The following is a 20,537-nucleotide window of genomic DNA, read 5'->3' on the forward strand; positions in this document are numbered from 1 at the left end:
GCAGGCGCACTTCCGCTCCTATCGCGGTGGCTGTGGCGGTGGCGGCGGCAGCGGCAGCGGCGGCGCGGGGCATGGTCCCCGGGTCGGAGGGCCCGGCCCGCGCCGGGGGCCTGGTGGCCGACGTGGTGTTTGTGATCGAGGGGACGGCCAACCTGGGGCCCTACTTCGAGGGGCTCCGCAAGCACTACCTGCTCCCGGCCATCGAGTGAGTGCCGTTTCCGCGACTCCAGCCCCGCCCTCTGCCTTGGGTTTCCCACCGCTTCTGGCCTGACCCCGACTTTCACTGCTGACCCCCACAGGTATTTTAACGGTGGTCCTCCTGCCGAGACGGACTTCGGGGGAGACGTGAGTCTTGGGACTCCCGGGTCCGAGGGAGGTGGGACTGGGGGCCTGGACCCCCGGGTCCGAGGGAGGAGGGGCTGGGGGCTGGACTCCCGGGCCCGAGGGAGGAGGGGCCGGGGTCTGGACCCCTGGGCCTGAGGGAGGAGGGTCTGGGGCCTGGACTCCCGAGTCCGAGGGAGGAGGGGCTGGTGCCTGGACTTTCGGGTCCGAGGGAGGAGGGCCTGGGGCCTGGACTCCGGGGTCTGGGGGAGGAGGGCCTACGGCTGGGGCTGGATTCCTGAATCCGAGGGAGGAGGGGCTGGGACTGGGTCTGAGGGAGGAGGGGCTGGGGGGGGGGGCCTGGACTCCTGGGTCAGAGGAAGGAGGGAGGTGGGGGCCCCCCCGACTCCTCTAAAGGGAAAGAGTGCTGGGGTCCCAGATGCAGAGTTCCTCTGTCCTCCCCTCCCAGTATGGGGGGACCCAGTACAGCCTCGTGGTGTTCAACACGGTGGACTGCGCTCCCGAGTCCTACGTCCAGTGTCACGCTCCCACCAGCAGCGCCTATGAGTTTGTCACCTGGCTCGATGGCATTAAGTGAGCTTTTTCCCGTGCTTGGGGTGGTTTGGGGAGCCCTTGAGGGACGGTGAAGGGATGGTGGCTTGGGTTGGAGCTGCTGGAGCCATTGCCTCACATGGGGTGGCGTTTTTGTCCATAAGGCACTTCCGTGGGGGGTTCTGTGTGCTCAGCGAGTTTGCCGTCAGATTCGAAAGCACGAAAACTTCCCAGACAAGGAGGCCTGTTGACCCTGGCAGCCAGCTTGTGCCCCGTGTGTGGTTCTCGCCTTTTTGTCTGCTGTGTCTCTACTCTCTCCCTCATTTTTCAGATGGGCGCATCGAAGCCTGGGGGCAGGGAGGGGGGGCTGGGCCAGGACAGATCCCTCTGTGCTTTGGATCCAGTTTTGATAGTTTACAGGCAGCTCTTGCAGGTGTGGACAGCCTGGGGCCAAATCACAGCTCTAGGTGCCAGAACTGCCACACCTGGAGTCCCTGCTGGCTCCGCCTCCTCTAACTTAGCCCCAAGGGGGGGTGTTAATAGTGCTTGTCTTCGTCGTTTATTGTATTTCTCATCCACTGTTGCATAACACGTTACCCCCAAACTTACTGGCTGGAAACAAACATTTATTACCGCATGCAGTTTCTCTGAGTCAGGGATTCAGGAGTGGCTTAGCTGGCTGCTTTGGGCTCAGGGTCTCTCAAAGGTTTGAGTGGGACCGGAGGATCCGTCTCCAAGGTGGCTTGCCCTCTGGCTGTCGGCAGGGGGCCTCCATTCCTTGCTGGCTGTGAGCCCCAAGGCTTCCCCTGCGGCTGCTTGAGTATCCTCCCAACATGGCTGCCAGCTTCCCTCGGACGAGGGATCCCACAGAAAGAGCACCGGCGAAGCCCCAGGGCCTTTGATGATCAGATCCCGGAAGTGTCACACTGTCACTTCTGGCGCATTCTGTTTAGTCCACAAGTCAGTCGTGTTCGGTGTTTGGGGGGGTTTTGTGCCAGGAGGCGGGATCGTTGGGGGCCTGGTTACCGTGACTTCATAGGGTTCTTTTGGGAGCTAAGTGAGTTGTTGACTGTTTACAACAGTGCCTGGCGGGTGTTAAGTGCTCCGTCTGTGTTCGCTCCTATTATGTCTCGGTTTCTGGGTTTGTGCGTGGTAACCCTTGTGGGAGGATCCCAGGAGCTGATGTCATACCATGTGTCGTGTGTCCCTCTGGGTCTGACCTGTGGTCGGAGTTCATTAACTGGCACCAGTTCATGGGATACCGTTATCTTGCGACATTCGTGCAGCGAATCTCCGAAGGCCTTTGGTCCCAGGCTGTGTGAGCTGGACGGGGTGCTGAACAGTTGGTGGAATGTTGACCCCCCTCGTGGTCGTTAGCATTACTCGTCAGGATGGAGCAGAGTTTCTCAGCCTCAGCACTGTTGACACTTTGGGCCAAATAATTCCCCATTTTGGGGACTGTCCTGTGCGTTGTAGGATCTTTACTAGCAGCCCTGGCCTCTGCCCACCAGCTGCCGGTAGCCACTTCCCTCCCAAGGTGTGACAAACAAAAATATCTGTGGACGTTGTCAAACGTCCCCTGGGGGGGCAGAATCCACCCCGTTGAGAATCGCTGGGATAAATTGTGATATGACTTAAATACTGTGACGTAGGGGCTCTTTGAGGCTTGAGTCCAAGTCTGACGTCGCTCAAGTCCCTAGCACCCAGCACAGGGCCTGGCACCAAGGGGGCCTAAGGAAAACTCTGTTGAATGAGTAAGTGAATGAATGCTCAGAATGCTCTTCATGTCCTCATTCTCCCTGGTAAACTCCTGTGTAAGCTTCAAGGCCCAACTTAAATGGCCCTTCCCTGATTCTGGCAAGCAGCCACTTGCTCCCTCCTTTGCCCCCGTTACTCCCAGGTGTTCCCCTGTCACAGCCCCACACCTCTGGACTGTGAATGGCCAGGACCCTGCGTGTTTCTCCTGCCGTTTGCCTCCAGCTGGGGCCTGGCACCTGGGAGGCCCCAGGAGACCCTGGCTGAGGAGATGAATGAGTGAAAGCTGTGGGGAAGATAATCACCAAGAAACCAGACGATCTGGTGGGTGATTGGGTGTCAGGAAAGGCAGTCAAACCACGTTATTTAAAACTTTCCAGGGCAGGGGCTAGCCCAGTGGTGCAGCGGTTAAGTTCGCACTTTCTGCAGCTCAGCAGCCTGGGGTTCGCCGGTTCGGATCCCGGGTGTGGACATGGCACTGCTTGGCACGCCATGCTGTGGTAGGCGTCCCACGTATAAAGTAGAGGAAGATGGGTACGGATGTTAGCTCAGGGCCAGTCTTCCTCAGCAAAAAGAGGAGGACTGGCAGTAGTTAGCTCAGGGATAATCTTCCTCAAAAATAAATAAATAAATAAAATAAAACTTTCCAGGGCACTAGGAAGATAAGAGGGAAGTGCTTTTGAATCCTCGCATCCCATGTGGGGTTCCTTCCCCTGAGTCGGCCTAGAATACACTGTGCCTTTACCCAGATGGAAAAGCTCTGTCTGCCGTGCCCGCCCTTCAGAATCCTCCCCACCAGACGATAAACATTGAAGCCATTATTTAGCACTCATAGTCGTTTATCAGGTCTAAGTAACCATTTAAATTCAGCTTCTGTGACATTCTGGGCAGCCTGTGGCAGATCACAAACGAAGTCAGCAAGTTCTGTTCACACTTGGAGAAACCTTGTCTTCTCCCGGGCCGACCTGATTTCAGAACAAAGCATGCGGTGTGTTTGAAACATCCTTGCTTCGGGAAGATTCGTTTCTGAGGCTACGTTCCCTTTCTTCCCAGAGAGGCGGTTTTGTCTCCCTCTCCTACAGCTAGTGCCCCAGAATCCGACAGGAGGGAGACAGAAGGAAGACAGCCCCGAGTGTCTGCCCTGCGGCATGTGACGGTCCACTCGTCATTCACTCATTCATTCAGCAAACATGTGTGGAGCAAACTGTCCAAAGGTCCTGAGGAGCCGGGACAGGGGATGGGCAGGGTCTCGGCCCTCTTGGAGCTGGTGTTTGTGGAGGGCGACAGGCTGGGTGGGGCACCGGCTGCTGTAACTGTTGTCCGTTTTGACTACTCCCTTCCGGGGCCTTCAGGGAGCCATTAGCTTGTGAAAGTGGGTGGTGGAGACTCAAGGGGGTGACGTGGGGAGGCTGAGAGGCCGAGGACCCCCAGGAGTCACAGCCCACCAGGATCACCCAGGGCCCTTCCATGTCATTTGTATGTTACTGTGTGTTGACAACATCGACGGGTTTATTGGGAATTAAGGTTTCTCATAAACTTGATGATATCCAAAGCATATTTTACAGGTCGCCCTTTTTTTTCCTGCTTCCCATTTTCAAGTTTTTCTCATTTCTTGGACAAAGTATTTGTTACATGTCTCTGAGCTCATAACAGACGGCTTACGCTCAACGTTCAATAAGAAAAAAGCACATTTTAGGATCTCAAAGTAGTTAATTGATCCCTTTCCCTCGTAAATTACTTTTCCAATATTGGGGTGAAATTTGCATAGCAAGAGTAATGATTTTAAAGCGGACAATTCAGTGGCATTTAGTGCATTCATGGTGTTGTGCAACTCTCACTTCTATCTGGTTCCAGAACATTCCCATCACCCTAAAAGGAGACCCCGTGCGTCTCCAGGGGCTGGGACTGGACTCCTGGGTCTGAGGGAGGAGGGCTAGAACTGGATTCCTGGGTCACAGAATAGTGACAAATTGTTTGGCCAGCTCTGCAAGTGTGAAGCACTTGCTCCCTGTCTCTGCCCCACCCCCACAGCCCTGTCCCCAAGCCCCAGCCATGAAGATAGCGGTTCGATTTCTTCCAGAACAGGGAGCTGGCAGTCGGGGGGTCCAGGGTTGGTTCATTCATGGGGCCTGCCCCGACTCTGGGGTGTGAAGATACCTGTGCAGGGGGAGAGGAGTTCTAGGAAGGGGGCAGTGGTAGGGAGCAGGGGTGTGGGCTCCGTGCCCTCAGAGAGGAGGGGAAGGGGCAGCGAGCGCACAGGCAGAGGGCCGGAAGCCCACAACCGGAAAGAGCTGGGGACGGACTGAAGGGGTCAGCGTCAGGGCTCTCGGCCAGGCTGCTGGTGGCTCACTTATTCAGCAGGCACTTCCTGAGGCCCTGCGTGTCCTCGGCCACAGCCGAGAGGTGGCTGAGAGGTGGCTCAGACCGCTTGGTCTCCCTCCCTGAGGGCTGCACCGGCCCTGGGGCGGGAAGGTGAGCTGTGAAGGGAAGCTTGACAGTCACAGTGTCGGTGACGTGATGTGATCGAGGGTGGGGCCTAAAATCAGGTGGCAGGTGGGGAAGGCTTCCTGCAGGAGGATGACTCTGGGCTGCCAGTCATGGTAGATAGGCAGGGTTTCCACCCAGGCGAGAAGAAGGGCGTTTGTGGTCATGGGGCGGACGGCACAGGCAGAGGCCTGGGCGTGTGGCAGGTCACGGAGAGCAGGGACACTCGAGATGTTCCAGAGGATTTGCAGCCAGAGAGGGATGGAGTCGGAGGGTACGGAGGGCCCTGGATGCCCAGCTGAGGGCTTGGTGTTACTCTGGCCTCGATGGACTTGCAGCCATTTGTTTATTTAACACTCATTTGTTTATTTCCCAAGGTCTCCCTCTCGCCAGACTGTGGGGGGCGGGGCTGGGGGCAAGAGAGGCCTCAGACCCTGTCCCTCTTTGTTGGGGGAGATGGGTACTGACGCGAACACAGGGGCCACAGGGCAGGGTGGCGGGGCCCAGTCTGCACAAAGTCCCCTGGGGCAAAGGGTCGGCCTCAGGACCATGTGACCTGAAGAAGCCACAGCTGCAGTCCAGCAGGGCCTTCCCCACGCCCCAGGGCACGGACGCCAGGGACCCATCTGTAGATCGGGGGAGGAGGCACCCGAGTCTGTGTGTGTGATAGTTCTGTCGGGTGTCCGCAATACCGTACTGGAAACTGGGTGGCTTAGAACAGGAGGAGCTTGGTGTCTCACAGTTCTGGCCCCAGGAGTCCCAGATCACGGTGTGGGCAGGGCTGAGCTCCCTCTGGATCCGGTATGCGGGTCCTCGCCCCCTCTTCCAGCTCCTGGTCCCCCCACATGTTCCTTGGCTTGTGGCAGCGTCACCCCGATCTCCACATGGTCTTTGCCCTGTGTCTTGCCACCTCGTCTTCCCTCTGAGCCTGTCTGTGTCCCAGTTCTCCCTTTTTGTAAGGACACGGGGCGTAGTGGATTAGGGCCCACCCTCCTTCAGCAGGCCCTCCTCGTAACTGGCTCATCTGCCAAGACCTGTTTCCCAATAGGGTCCCATCCTGGAGAACTGCAGGTTAGAACTTGAACCTGTCTTTTTGAAGGGACACAGTTCACCTGTAACATTGCAGGAGGACAGAAGAGGCCTCCGTCCTGGGCTGGGAAGGTGGTGAGGCCAGTGCTGGCTTTAAAGATGGAGCAGAAGGCCCAGAGAGGGGAGGCGCACAGGGATTGCGACATAGCATGGGATTCCTTGCGTGGTGTCTTGGGTCCTTTCTCTGTTCCATCCTCCGATGGGGCCTCTTGCCAGAGGGACTTCCTTGCAGGAGATGAATGTCCCCTGTTCTCGTTCTCTGGGCCTGGCGCTGTGCCAGCACTGGGAATAGCGCAGGGAACTCAACCATGTCCCTGTTGTCCCAAGGTGCACAGTCCAGTGGGGGAGGGGACGGCACAGGGACAGGCTCAAGTGTGTGCTGGGGGGTGGCAGCCCTGGGCTCCACAGGGGCCCCCGGGGGCTGACCTCCTCGCCCTGCAGGTTCATGGGCGGGGGCGGCGAGAGCTGCAGCCTCATTGCCGAAGGCCTCAGCACGGCCCTGCAGCTGTTCGACGACTTCAAGAAGATGCGTGAGCAGATGTGAGTGCATCTGGGCGGGCCTGTCCAGCTCCGTCCACGCTGGGGAGCGGGTGGGCCGTGTGTGCCAGCACTCGGGGCCGGGAGGCAGGTGTCCCCTGGCCTCAGTGTCCTCAGCAGGAAGGGGAGCCAGCTCCAAGCCTGCCTCCTGCCTCCCCTGCCTGCTGGGTGACTTAGAGTGTATCAGGACCCTCTCCGAGCTTCAGGGATCTTGGCTGTAAAATGGGGGTGTTCCTCCTGGCATCCTGGCGGGCAGAGTTCTTGGACCTCTGCTGCTGCGGGGTCTCCGTCCCTTCTCAGGGCCCCTGTGGCTGCCTGCTCCACATCTGTCCTTGTCCCTGGCAGCGGCCAGACACACCGCGTCTGCCTCCTTATCTGTAACTCGCCCCCGTACCTGCTTCCCGCTGTCGAGAGCACCACGTACTCTGGGTACACGACGGAGAGTCTCGTGCAGAAGATTGGGGAGGTGAGGACCCCCGGGTCTGAGGGAGGAGGGGCAGGGGGCCTGAACTCCTGGGTCTGAGGGAGGAGGGGCTGGGACTGGACTCCTGGGTCTGAGGGAGGAGGGCTAGAACTGGATTCCTGGGTCACAGAATAGTGACAAATTGTTTGGCCAGCTCTGCTTACTTTTGTTGGAAGAGCTATAACCCAGAATCCCCTGGGGTGGCTGTTACAGGTCTTGTGGTTCCCTGTCCCCAAGCCTGATGGGGATTTGGTTTTGGGGTCTGGGTTGGCACCTGCAGCCTTGTCCTGACGGCTCGTTCCCCTCCTTCAGCAAGGCATCCACTTCTCCATCGTGTCTCCCCGGAAGCTGCCCGCCCTGCGGCTCTTGTTCGAAAAGGCGGCTCCCCCAGCCATGCTGGAGCCGCTGCAGCCACCAACAGACGTGAGCCAGGACCCGCGGCACATGGTGCTGGTGCGGGGGCTCGTGCTGCCCGGTGAGGCCCGGGCATCGGTGGGGCGACGGGAGGCGTCCTCCCGGCTCCCCCTCACTTGATGTTCCTTCCTCTCTCTCCCCATCACACCCCTTCTCTTGGGCTCGGTCATCTGTCCTTGGCTCGCAGTTGGGGGCGGCTCGGCCCCAGGCCCCCTCCAGGCGAAGCAGCCCGTCCCCCTTCCTCCGGCTCCACCCTCAGGCGCCACACTGTCAGCAGCCCCCCAGCAGCCTCTGCCCCCTGTCCCCCAGCAGTATCAGGTATGGACGTCCGCAGGAAGGGGACACGCTCCTGGGGCATGGGGGGGCCTTGGTCCCTTGGGAGAGGTATAGTTGGAAGTTGGGGCCTGGAGGGTGACGGGAGTCTCCTTTGGGACGTTGGGACGGGGTGGGGGACCCTTGGGAGATCACATCCGCGGGGAGTGGTGGGAGTCAACAGCTTCCTCGACATTGGAGCTGGGGCAGCTGTGCCTTGTGCAGGCGTGGGCGGTGTGACCTCCATGGGACACCAGGACGGAGGTATGTGGTCCTCACCAGTCTCGCACCTCTGTCCCCAGGTCCCTGGGAACCTGAGCGCAGCTCAAGTGGCCGCCCAGAACGCGGTGGAGGCTGCCAAGAACCAGAAGGCTGGGCTGGGCCCACGCTGTGAGTTCTGGGGCGAGGCTGCGGGGCAGGCGGGGGCGGCCCGGCCTCCGTCCACACCTGTGCCCCACCTCTTCCTCTGCTCTTTCCCACAGTCTCGCCCATCAACCCTCTCCAGCAAGCCGCTCCCGGAGTGGGTCCCCCCTTCAGCCAGACCCCAGCCCCCCAACTGCCCCCAGGGCCCCCTGGTGCCCCCAAGCCGCCCCCCGCTTCTCAGCCCAGCCTGGTCTCCACGGTGGCCCCTGGCCCAGGCCTGGCTCCTGCTGCACAGCCTGGGGCCCCCTCCATGGTAGGTGTCTGCACGCCCGCTCCCTCCTCCGGGCTGCCCGGGGCTAACAGTGCTGCGGAGGCGCGGTTTGCCTTCCTGAGGGGCCACGGGCACGTGGAGCTTGCGGGTCTGAGCCCTTGGGGCTCACGGGGCTCATGCTAGAGAACACGTGTAGACTCCTGGGTCTGCGGATGGAGTCCTGGGCCTGGCGGCTTTGGCGGGGTGAAGACTGTTCTTGGGAGCCCGAGAGGTCCTGGGAGGCCAGGCCATCCCGGCACTGAGCGTCCCTAATCCTACAGGGTCAGAGTGTTGGTGGTCCCAGGGACAGCTGAGTGGTGTCCTCAGGAGGGTGTGCAGAGGAAGGGAGCTTCGTCCCATTCTTGCTGGTCTGTCCCTCTCTCAGGACAGCCCCTCCTGGGAGATGCTCTGACCCTGCTCCTTGCCCTCCTTCCTCCCCCTGGCAGGCGGCCACGGTAGCCCCAGGTGGGGTGAGCGGCCCTTCCCCGGCCCAGCTGGGCGCCCCAGCCCTCGGTGGGCAGCAGTCAGTCTCTAACAAAGTCCTGGCCTGGAGCGGAGTCCTCGAGTGGCAGGAGGTGAGTGGCTTGAGGAGTCTCTGGGCACGTGGATCTCATAGGGCCGGACTGGCAGGGTGCGGGGTGAGGCCAGTGCTCCAGGGGCTCATGGGACTTGTGGTCCTGAGGATAGTCCCAAGGAAGCATGGGATTTGTAGTTCAGGACTGGTGAGGTAGTAAGAACTGTGTTGCAGGTGAAGAACCGAGAGAACCCTCGGATCCTGGATAAAACTGGCGCAGGGGATTATGGCCTCTGGGGGACAGAGGGCTAGAGGAGGAGCCCCCACATTTGTGGAACTGGAAGGCTAGAGGATTGCAGGATTGATGGTCTGGAGGAGGGGCCCAGGGCTCGTGAGACTTGAACTAAGGGCCATTCTGAGCTTTGGGGCCCCCACGAGAGGATGGGGCGGGGGGCCTGAAGCTTGGAGCCCTTCTCACTGCGACTCGCCCTTCTTGCCCCTCAGAAGCCCAAACCCGCCTCCGTGGACGCCAACACCAAGCTGACGCGCTCACTGCCCTGCCAGGTCTACGTGAACCACGGCGAGAACCTGTAGGTGACGGTCGGGGGCGGGGTGGGCTGGGGTGTGCGCCCTCCTGACACCTCTCCCGGCATCGCCCGCAGGAAGACCGAGCAGTGGCCCCAGAAGCTGATCATGCAGCTCATCCCTCAGCAGCTGCTGGTGAGTGGCAGGCGGAGGACCGCGACCCCTGCCAGGCGCCCTGCCCCTTCTCTCCTGCCTCATCCCTGCCCTGCCCCCTCCCGCCTCCTTTCTCCCCTCCTCGCTTCCCTACCCAACGCGCTGGCTGGCCTGTGTCTCCCCCAGACCACGCTGGGCCCGTTGTTCCGGAACTCAAGGATGGTCCAGTTCCACTTCACCAACAAGGACCTAGAGTCCCTCAAAGGCCTCTATCGCATCATGGGCAACGGCTTCGTGAGTCCAGGCTGCGTGGGGCCCTGGGGTGCTGCCCCTCTGTCCTCTGGGCCCGAGGGAGCCATCCGTGATGGTGGGGTGGGCCTTGTGAGCTAAAAATGTGTTAAAAATGGGACAGGGTGTGACAGGAGCAGTCAGGAGGAAGCCGTTGGGTCCGTCGGGTTACTGGGCGTATTGGTGTCCTGGGGCTGAGAACGACAAGTTTATCTCTCAGTTCTGGAAACTGACAGTCTGAAGTCAGGGTGTCAGCAGGGCCTGCCCCCTCCGTGGGTTCTGGGGAGGACCCTGCGTCTCTTCCTGCAGCTGGTAGCCCCAAGCGTGCTTGACATCAGGCAGCCAAAGTCCCATCTCTGCCTCCACCTGCACGTGGCTGTCCCCTCTTTGTCTGTGTCTTCACGTGGCGTTCGCCGCCCTGTGTGTGTCTCTGACTCCTTATAAGGTCTCCAGTCATTCGGATGAGGGCCCACTCTAATGGCCTCCTCTTACCTTGTCACATCTGCAAAGTCCCTATTTCCAAATAAGGTCACGTTCACAGGTGCCAAGAGTTGGAACCTTACCGTGTCTTCTTGGAGGACACAGTTCAACCCACAGCACTGAGGGAGGCCTCTCTAAGACTTTATTTTTATTTATTCATTTTAAGACTTTATTTTATTTTATTTTTGAGGAAGATTAGCCCTGAGCTAACATCTGCTGCCAATCCTCCTCTTTTTGCTGAGGAAGACTGGCCCTGAGCTAACATCTGTGCCCATCTCCTTCTACTTTATACGTGGGACGCTGCCACAGCATAGCATGCCAAGGGGTGTGTAGGTCTGCATCTGGGATCCACACCGGCAAACCCCAGGCCATCGACGTGGAATGTGCGCACTTAACCGCTGCGCAACTGGGCCTGCCCCAAGGGAGACCTCTCTAAATAGGAACAGATCTCTAGCGGTTGCTGTCAGAGGGTGCCTGAGACCGTGGCCACCTGACAGCTGGGCTCGAGATTCAGGGTGGCCCCCACATGGTGCCGGCTGTCCCCGGGAAGCTTAGCAGGCCCATCCATCAGAGTGCCCCCATATGGCCTCCCCGTGTGGCTTGGACTTCCTCACATCATGGCATCCTGGGTTCTGAGAAGGACGCCCCAAAAGCGAGCATTCAACGAGCAGGCCTTTATTTTTGACACAGAACAGGACGTCCAGAGGGGGGCAGCTATCGGGGTTAGTTCTGTAGTACCCTGACGTCAGGCCAGGATCTCTGTGGTTCTCTCGGCATCTTTCTCGTGGGCACAAGACAGCTCTGGAAGCTCAAGGAATCTTGCATAACTGGATGGGGGAAGGCGAGGGGGAGGTGTGGCATCAGCCACATGTTCTCGTTCTTTAGGAAAGCACTTTCCCACCCCCCGGGCACGCGTTTCCCACATCTCCTGGGCCAGACCCCGGCCACTGGGCCTCCCTGGTTGCACAGGAGGCTGCAAGGGAACAGGCGCCCACGAGTGCACTGGGGCCTGGACACGTCGCTCCCCTAAATGGAACAGGGTTCAGTCATGGTGTCTGCCACCACCGTTGCTCATGCGCTTCCGGTGCCAGCTCTGGAGGGAGGCCCCTCCTCTCAGCCATGGACCCTCCCAGGGGCCCTTGAGGAGGGCAGCCCACGGGGCGGGGGTGGTGGGTCAAGGTCAGAGTGCTGGGACCCAGCCCTCTGTCTGGGGCGCTTCCTCCCCCTCCCTCCTGGCAGTCAGCAGGAATCCCGGCCTCGCTGTGTCCCTTTGGGCACTCAGCTCTCCTCTGAGCCCCTCAGTTTCTGTCTCTGGAGCAGCCTCAAGCAAACCTCTAGTCTCCTCAACCTTTTACAGCAGAAACCGTGCCACCCCTTGCTTTCGGGCTTCTAGAACCTTCTAGAACCAGGAGGGGGTGAGATCCCTCCTCCTCTAGGATATGACTGGTTCTGATTCTCTCCCTGCCAGGCGGGCTGCGTGCACTTCCCCCACACGGCCCCGTGCGAGGTGCGCGTGCTCATGCTGCTGTACTCGTCCAAGAAGAAGATCTTCATGGGCCTCATTCCCTATGACCAGAGCGGCTTTGTCAACGGCATCCGGCAGGTCATCACCAACCACAAGCAAGTCCAGCAGCAGAAGCTGGAGCAGCAGCGGGGGGTGAGTGATGCCGCCCCCCCACCCCGCCTACCTGGGCCCCAGAGCTCCCGGCCAAACCCCCCAGGGGTCCCATGGGGCTCCAGTGCCGGGGCCTATTCGTCTCCTGATGTGGCCCCTGCCCCGTTCAGGCCTGTCTGTATATTTTCTCGCAACGTTTCTCTCCCTTTTCAGTGTCCTCGTCGAATATCCAAGACACAGCTTCTCTTGGGAACTGGGAATGTAAAGTTTACTTCCCAGACTCTCCACTCCACAAAGAAAACCTTTCCAGTTCCCTACAGGTTCCCCTTCAGGGCTCAGACCCTCCCCGACGTGGGGAACCCCCCCCAGTCACTGACCTGTTCCCTTTCTCCCCACACAGATGGGGGCACAGCAGGCGCCTCCGGGCCTGGGCCCCATTCTGGAGGACCAGGCAAGGCCCTCGCAGAACCTGGTGAGTTCAGGGCCAGTGGGGTCGGGGGCAGGGGAGGCCCCAAGGACACTGTCGTGCTGACCCGACCCTGGAGGCCGAGGGGCCCCGGGGGCCGTGTCCCTCACCCCCGTCTCTTCCCACCAGCTCCAGCTCCGCCCACCACAGCCCCAGCCTCAGGGCACTGTGGGAGCTTCTGCGGCCACCGGGCAGCCCCAGCCCCAAGGTGCTGCCCAGGCCCCCCCTGGCGCCCCCCAAGGCCCTCCTGGAGCGGCCCCCGGCCCGCCCCCTCCTGGACCCATCCTCCGGCCCCAGAACCCCGGGGCCAACCCCCAGCTGCGGAGCCTCCTCCTCAACCCACCGCCGGTGAGCTGGGGGCGTGGGAGCGTGGGCCCCTCGCCCTGACGGTTGTGTTCTTCCATCTCGGAGGAGGGAGGTTGGCTTGATCAGCGGGTGTGAGTAGAGCCCCGCCGAGGGCTCCAGGCCCGCCGGCTCCTTTGAGGTTTATGTGGGCTTCTGCTAAGATTCCTTTAAGAAAGACCCCGGCAAGCCCCTGGATCAGGTGTTCTCTGAGCAGCTTTTGTGCCAGAGGCTGCACGGTGGGGTGGGCTCTCTGCTGGGGGCCTCTGAGCTGCTGTCTTTGTTCCCCCAGCCGCAGACCGGGGTGCCCCCACCCCAGGCCTCCCTCCACCACCTCCAACCGCCAGGGGCGCCTGCACTGCTGCCCCCACCACACCAGGGCCTGGGGCAGCCCCAGCTGGGGCCCCCGCTCCTGCACCCGCCTCCCGCCCAGTCCTGGCCTGCACAGCTTCCCCCACGGGCTCCACTGCCAGGTAAGGGGCCCCGGGGGAGGCCGGGGTCTGGACCGAGTGTCCCAGCAGCCCTGGGGCTGGAGCGCCGAGACCAAGGGCTCCTGGGAGGTGAAGTTCTGGGATTCGAGAATAGCGGGTTCCCCGTGGCTCTTGGGGGTTCTGAGGCACATACAGCCCAGGGGACCAAGGACTTAGGGGGCGAGAGCTGTCCCCCTGCCTCCCCTCTGGCATCCTCTTGGGGTTTCTGGGAAACATGGTCTTAGAGCCAGAGAGGTGTTTTGGGGGATGGGCTCCCAAAGGCTCGTGGGAAACATATTTGTTACCAGATGGGGTCAGAAGGCGCCTTCGATGGGTCCCCCCAAGGCTTCCTGGAGAACTCAGGACTTGGGCTCCCAGAGGAGGAGGGAGGAAGCAGGCCCAGGGCCCTCCAGGGCCCCAGGGACTACTGGGAGATGCAGTCCCTTCCCCACTGCCCCCCAGGTCAGATGCTGCTGAGCGGGGGTCCCCGAGGCCCGGTCCCCCAGCCGGGCCTGCAGCCCAGCGTCATGGAGGACGACATCCTCATGGACCTCATCTGAACCCCCGACACCCAATAAAGTTCCTTTTAACACATGCCCCGGCTCCCGTCACTGACGTCCCCAGGACTGGGCAGGAGGCGACCAAGGCGGGGAGACATCTCTGTCCTTGTTCCCGCTTCAGCAGACATCCCTGAGGCCCCGGGCTGGTGGCGCCAGGGCTTCGGCAGTGAGGCAGGCAGTCCGGTGCGCCTGGCTCGGGGCCGACAAGGAGGCAGGCAGGCAGAGCTCACAGGACCGCGGGCTCTCCTGGGGGTAGAGATGGTGCCAGCCGGGCCCAGCAGAGCCTCGGAGGAGAAGCAGGGGGCGAGTGGCAGTCTAGGCTGTGGAGACAGCACAAACGGATGCTCGAAGGCAGGAGAAAGCTTGGGGTGTTCAGAGGAGCAAGCCATCAATGCTTCTGGAGCGTGAGCGTGAGGGAGGGAGCGGTTAGAGAGGTGGGCAGGCGCCGAGTCGGGAGGGCACTCAGGTTCCGAAGCAGGCGGCTCAAGGTTTGTCCTGGGGACGCCAAAGAGCCAGGAGGCAGGAGCAGGGGACGCCTCGGTGGGCTGGGTGTCACAAAGACCCCTCTGGGCTATGGTGTGTGATGGGGCGAGACAGGAAGGCAGGAAGGAGGCTGGGGTGATGGTCCTGGAGAGAGGGGAAGCCAGAGGAGGGGTCGGGCAGAGTCCGGGGCAGGAGGGGTGAGGCTGGGGACTGGCGTGCCACGTGAAGGAATTAGGGGTGGGTGGGGCACTGAGGTCTGTCCAGAGGACCTGGCCTGGGTGCTGTAGATGGTGGGGAACTGGGAGAAGGAACCAGCAGTGAGTGTTAATGATCAGAGGGCTGTCCACATGACGTGTGGACAGGACGTGTCCTTAGGGGACAGTGGACATTTGGTGGTTGAGGCCGCAGGAGAGGACGAGCTCTCACGTGGTGAGAGGGTAAGCCCCCGGTCCCAGTCAGAGACTGGCCATCTGGGGCTTGGATAGGGTTGACAGTGGGGCTGTCCCCAAGATGAGAATCCAGCAGGGAGCAGGTTTGGCATGTGGTGTGGCGAGAGACCGGAAGGATGTCCTCAGAGAGATGTCCCCGGGGCAACCGGGTAAGCTGGGGGGTCTGCGTGCAGGGGCGGTCTGGCCTGGAGGCAGAGTTGTTGTCTGTTGTCAGACCCTAGACGAGCGTTTCTCAGTGTGGTCCACGCCTGGACCACCAGCATCTGCGTTGTTTGGGACGCTGGTTAACATCAGATCCTGGGCCCTGTCCCAGGAGAGAGGTTGCAATCTGGTGGCCCGTGGGCCACTCTACAGATGACTTTTGTTTGGCCTTCCCTGTGTTAGCATACGTGGCATTTTTTTCTGTCAAGTTAGTAGTAAAAATCAGGATAATTCGTGCGTGCACACACACACACACATACAATCTGCAGTCTTGGCTTCTCTTGACAAGTCAGAAGATCTGGCACCCTGGGCCCGCCCTTCTGCCTGGCCACAATGGGCTGGAGCTGCCCCTCTCCATGGGGCGTGTGCTCTCTGGTTCGCCACAGTCCGCACCACTCCCTCTTGGCTCCCCCACTGTGAGGCAGAGGGTCATTGCCGTTGTCACGGGCTCGCCCTGTGCTTGTTCCTGTCTGCGGTAGCATTCAGAGGCAAGTGAAATCTTTCTTGTACCCATGTCTCTGTCAAAAGCGGCAAAACGCAAGAGAGAACGAGAGGGCCACGTGTTTCGAGAAAAGTGGGAGCGAGCCTATTTCTTTGTGGAAGTGAAGAGCATGCCAACGTGTTTAATATGCAAAAAAATCGTGTCTGTGTTGAAAGAATACAACCTGAGACGTCATTACGAATCCAAGCATAGTAAGAGCTTCGACCAGTACACGGAGCAGACACGAGAGGCGATACTCAACGAACTGAAAAAGGGCCTCAAGTGTCAGTAGGTTTGCTTCGGAAAGAAAGCAAATAACAGAAATGGCGAGGCTGCGGTACACAGTTCCAGAATAACGTGGAAAGAACTACCCGGGCATGAAATCCTTCTGCAGACAGCGAGTTTGAAAAGGAGCAAAATGACGGGTCCTGCACAGAAACGCAGTCTGCTAGACCATTATTTCCGTCTAACGGGCGTTTTCCTTGCGCAGCGAGTCGAAGATAAACGAGATGGTTTACGAGCCCAGTTGCTCGAAAGAGTCGAATCAATTGTGGCCTTTTCGATCGCTGCTCATGAACTCTGACCACCCTGTTAGCTTTATTTATTTGTGGTGTTGAGAATTTGGAGGTGACCGAAGACATCTGTGACACGGTGTGCCAAGGCAGGCCCAACACTGAGAAATGACTTATTTTTTGTGTATTAAGAGAAACGAGAAGTTTCGTGTCGACTGGTCAGAATTCCTAAGCACAGCTGCAGACAGTTGTGGTAAACTAATGGTCTGTGTCACACGGGGATGGATCAGGACACTCGATCCAAGGTGGCAACCTTTGGCAAGGACGCACAAGTCAGGTCATTGCATCAGCCACCAAGAATCATGCTAAGAAGCGAAATGGAACACACTTGGCCGTCCTCGACACACCCCTGCACTTGGACCACGAGCGAGTTGAGGGTGAATTTGACCTGATGTAATTTACAGAAGTTCCGTGACCTGGTCATCACACGATGGTGTGAAAGAAACCTGAACTGTGGAAATCAATCTATTGGGTTCATTTCAAACGAAGCCAAAGCCACCCCTTGGTTCCTCTGAGAAGGTCGGTCAAAGAGTTCTGGTCAAGGTTACGACCCTTCTCACCACAGTTTCTCCACAAGGATGTTCGCAAACAGCTCCTTGAATGTATGATCGTGTTTGCTCAGTCCTGGCAAAAATGGGGGAGCCGTTGGCAAGAAATAATCTGACTCCTTTGGCTGCAGTTGGTTTCCTGAAATGCAAGAGACGGCCCGGACCGTCTTAATCCAAGTTGGTGGGTTGGAGTTGAAGACCAAACGCCCCTGGAGCTCCCTGCATCCAGACTTGATGAAAACAAACAAACACTGTCCAGTTTGGCTCTGTTGGTTAACGTCGATCGTGTGAATGCAGACCCCAAACGGTAGTTCCTGCACCGCAGTGCCATAGGGTGCTGGTTCCTAAATGTGATTCTGTTGGGAGATCCCGACCCTACGGCTCTCTCCAGTAGTTGTCCCGAATCTCCGCATTTGCAAGTCCCCAGGCTTGTGAACAGCTGTTTTCCGTTACCAAACTGAGTCAAGTTATATCCTGCCCCCGGGTTCAGGATTCCAAGTTGAATTCTAAGCTGCCCATCCCACGGTGACATCTGAGGCCTGACGCTGACAGCTCGGGGCGCCAGGGCTGGTGTTGGCATTCCCACTTCAAATCAAAGGGGCAAAAGAGTTATGACAGAGAAAATTTTCATAGCTAAATATCTCTATTTTTTCAATTTGTATTTTTTCAATTTTGAATTTGAAATATGAACTCCAGTATCGTACATGTTTGTATTCTGTTCCATGCATTCACCCTAGTTCAGTAAAGATACAATTTGATTATATTTCTGGCCGTCGACTTTTCTTATACCTGGCTTGTTCACTCATTTATGTGGCCCGCCTGGCTCCCGTAAGCATTTGAGTTTCTGATCCTGTCCTAGGACCGTTGAGCCAAATCTGGGGGAGGGTGGGAGGCTGGGAATCGGCATTTGGAGCAAGCTTCCTAGGTGACTCTCATGCCAACGAAAGATGGAGTAGGAGATGCTCGTGGTAGTCGAAGAAGGGAAAGTGTGTGAGGTTTCCCCGGCGGCATGTGTAGCCGGGGCTTTTGAAAACTCAGATGGCTTCAGGGACCAGGCAGGTGATGGAAATGTGTGAAGCGGACGGGTGTAAGACAATAGGGAATGATAGGGACTGTGGCGAACTTGGAGAGTGCTTGCCCCGCCTAATGGCATTCAAATTAAAAACCACAAATACTGTGAGGACCAAACAAAATCCGCTTGTGGGTCTCATGAGGCTGCCGGGCCGCCATTTTGTGACCTCTAGAAGAAGGAGGAGACGCGAGGACAAGGACAGAGCCCTGAGAAAGACGCATGCGTGAGGGTGGGGCAGGGAGCTGGAAGACAGGAGGACCAGGCAAGTGTGTTCTAGAAGCTGAGTGTTTGAGGAGAGAGTGATGGACTGCGTCCAAGGGCGCTGCAAGGGGAAGGGGACCAGGGCAGCCAGTGCTGTCTGCACCGGGGTGGAATCACCCAGCAGGGAAACGAGTTTGGGTCCAGGACAAATTGATCAGAAAGAAATGTTTCCAGTCACTGGTTGGCCATCTCTGGCTAGTGAGGTCCTCTTGACCTCAGCACCCAATCAGATGACCCCCAGGGACTTGTCATGACCTAATCACAGGGGCATATTCACAAAGTGAGGCAGCAGGCGGCCCGAGCTTAGCGGGATGCCCAGAGAGTGAGAAAAGATCCAGACACACAGAGCTCACCTCCACGGTTCACAATCCCATAAAGACGGTGGGCGTCAGTGCTTAACACGCATCTTAAAACCAGCCAATGCCAGCAGCAGATCTTTTTGGAAAGTTTTTCTCTGCACACAAGGAACTATGAAAGCTGCTTAGGTGTAGAAGAAATAGTGAAAATCTTAGAGGCCTTAAACTCCAGCTCCTGCAGTTTCCCCATCTGTCAGGTAGTGCCTTTCCCACAGGATTGAGCACGTGGCTGGCCCGGCACAGTTCTCTACACAGGAGAGCTGCCATTAGCCACTGTTGTCGTCACTGGCCAAAACCCACCCTTAGGAGGTAAAATGTGGGCAGACCTGCTGCTGAACATGCCAGCTTGTCTGAGTCACCAGAGCGAGCATGAGGGGCGTAATCGGTGAGTGACTGGTTGGAAACATTTCATTTTTGACCAATTTGCTTTTGGACTGTGCATCTAGAGCTGGAAGCAAGACTGGGAAATTCAGGAGAATCCTCCCAAAGGAGCAGATCTGGCAAAAGTGGCAGAACATAATTGAAAAAAAAAAATTAAGGAAAAAAATGCCGAAACACATGAATAGTTGCCAACCTGTCTTGGGTGAGAGGAAATGCCCACCTACGACCTCTATAAAGAAAAGTTATAAGAAAAATGACACCTTCAAACAGGGAGTGTATGTCTCAAGGTACCTAAAACTCACTAATATTTTCCCACCATCTTGGGGTTTTAAAAAATTAATCTTAAAAACGTCTTGACTTAACACACGTTACTACAGTTTCATAAAAATGAAAAAGCACTGAAGTGTGTCGAATAAAAAGTGAAGGACCCTTCCACACCTCACTCTCCCCTCTCTTACCCCAAAAACACACTCTGAGCAGAACCACTTTCCTCCCCAGAGGCAGGCAGGCAGGTCAGTCCGGCATTTGAATTTATGTGCATGCAGTTACAGATGCATTTATAGTTTCATGTTTTTCCTAAGTGGGGTCAGTCTCTCTATGTTGTTCTTTATCTTGCTTCTTTTTTCACTTAAGTAACGGCCATCCGTCCACATTGTCCTTTCCGTGTGGCTCTGTCTTGAAACGGTTGCCTTCGGTACTTTATTAAATGGACACATTTCCAATTGCACCAACCATCCAGTCTGGATAAGCCATCTGTGGATGTGTAACAAACCCCACCACTCAGTGGCTTAAAACAACAAGCGTTATTGTCTCACGGTTGCTCTGGGCACAGCTTAGCTGGATGCCTCGGGCTTAAGGTCTCTCAAGGTTGCCATCAAGCTGTGGGCCGGGGCCGCAGTCTCATGTGAAGGCTCGACTGGGGAGGGCCCATGTCCAGGCTCGCTCACGTGCTTGCTGGTGGGATTCGGTTCCTTGCAAGTGGTTGGACACAGCCTCAGTTCCTTGCTTGCCATTGGCTGGAAGTTGCCCTCTGTTTCTCGCCATGTAGGCCTCCTCATAGGGCAGCTCCCAGTGTGGCTGCCAGCTTCTCTAGAAGTAAGAGAGTGCCCAAGATGGAAGCCAAAGTCTTCATAACCCAGTCATAGAAGTGATAGCCCATCACTTCTGCCATATTTTGTTCTTTACAGCAAGTCACTAGGTCCAGCCCACACTGGAGCTGCGGGGGTAACATAAGAATGTAATACCAGGAGGTGGGGGCACGGGGGCCATCTTTGAAGCCACTTGTCACACTGTGGGCATAGTGGGCAGACTATGGGCTGTGCAGGCTTTCATTACTATCAAAAATGTTGCAAGTGGCCAGCCCTGTGGCCTAGTGGTTAATTTTGGCGTGCTCTGTTTTGGCGGCCCAGCTTCAGTTCCAGGGCTTGGACCTACACCACTTGCTGGCGGCTGTGCTGTGGCGGTGTCCTACATACAAAATAGGGAAGATGGGCATGGATGTTGGCTCATGGCTAATCTTCCTCAGCACAAAAAAATGCAGAGGATGAGCATATGCCTATTTATATGTGTTTTTTGCTCACTCATGCAGGCATTCCTGTGGGATCCATTCTTAGCAAAATTTCAAAATTGAGGAGTATGCCAATTTTATTTTTACTTGACTTTTTAAAAATGGAATTGATTTTTTGCATATAGAAAAGCTTCCTATGGTTCACACCTTGAG

The 20,537-nt window shown here is 57.8% G+C and overlaps 1 protein-coding gene and 1 long non-coding RNA gene across 3 annotated transcripts in view; one reads left to right on the forward strand and one right to left on the reverse strand.

The window, feature by feature from the left end:
• On the forward strand, nucleotides 1-17,510 carry MED25 (mediator complex subunit 25). 2 transcript variants are annotated; one of them, XM_044760221.2, is made up of 18 exons: nucleotides 1-205; nucleotides 300-345; nucleotides 791-915; nucleotides 6,643-6,741; nucleotides 7,084-7,204; nucleotides 7,514-7,676; nucleotides 7,803-7,933; nucleotides 8,230-8,317; nucleotides 8,410-8,603; nucleotides 9,047-9,175; nucleotides 9,619-9,704; nucleotides 9,777-9,834; nucleotides 9,979-10,086; nucleotides 12,029-12,217; nucleotides 12,576-12,647; nucleotides 12,771-12,989; nucleotides 13,276-13,456; nucleotides 13,916-14,047. In XM_044760221.2, exons 1-18 carry the CDS (start codon nucleotides 72-74, stop codon nucleotides 14,011-14,013), a joined length of 2,241 nt encoding a protein of 746 aa, XP_044616156.2. In that variant the 5' UTR covers nucleotides 1-71; the 3' UTR covers nucleotides 14,014-14,047. The 2 variants fall into 2 exon arrangements, with proteins under 2 accessions (XP_044616156.2, XP_044616155.2); XM_044760220.2 differs by lacking the exon at nucleotides 13,916-14,047 and adding an exon at nucleotides 15,675-17,510 and having other exon boundaries at nucleotides 4-205.
• LOC106824151 (uncharacterized) overlaps nucleotides 11,215-20,537 on the reverse strand; it is a 17,856-nt gene continuing 8,533 nt past the window's right edge. The window contains exon 2 of the long non-coding RNA XR_001396331.3: nucleotides 11,215-11,387. This is a non-coding gene — a long non-coding RNA (uncharacterized lncRNA). The remainder of the gene's footprint in view (nucleotides 11,388-20,537) is intronic.

Source organism: Equus asinus, chromosome 26 (assembly GCF_041296235.1).
Source record: "Equus asinus isolate D_3611 breed Donkey chromosome 26, EquAss-T2T_v2, whole genome shotgun sequence".
NCBI lineage: Eukaryota > Metazoa > Chordata > Mammalia > Perissodactyla > Equidae > Equus > Equus asinus.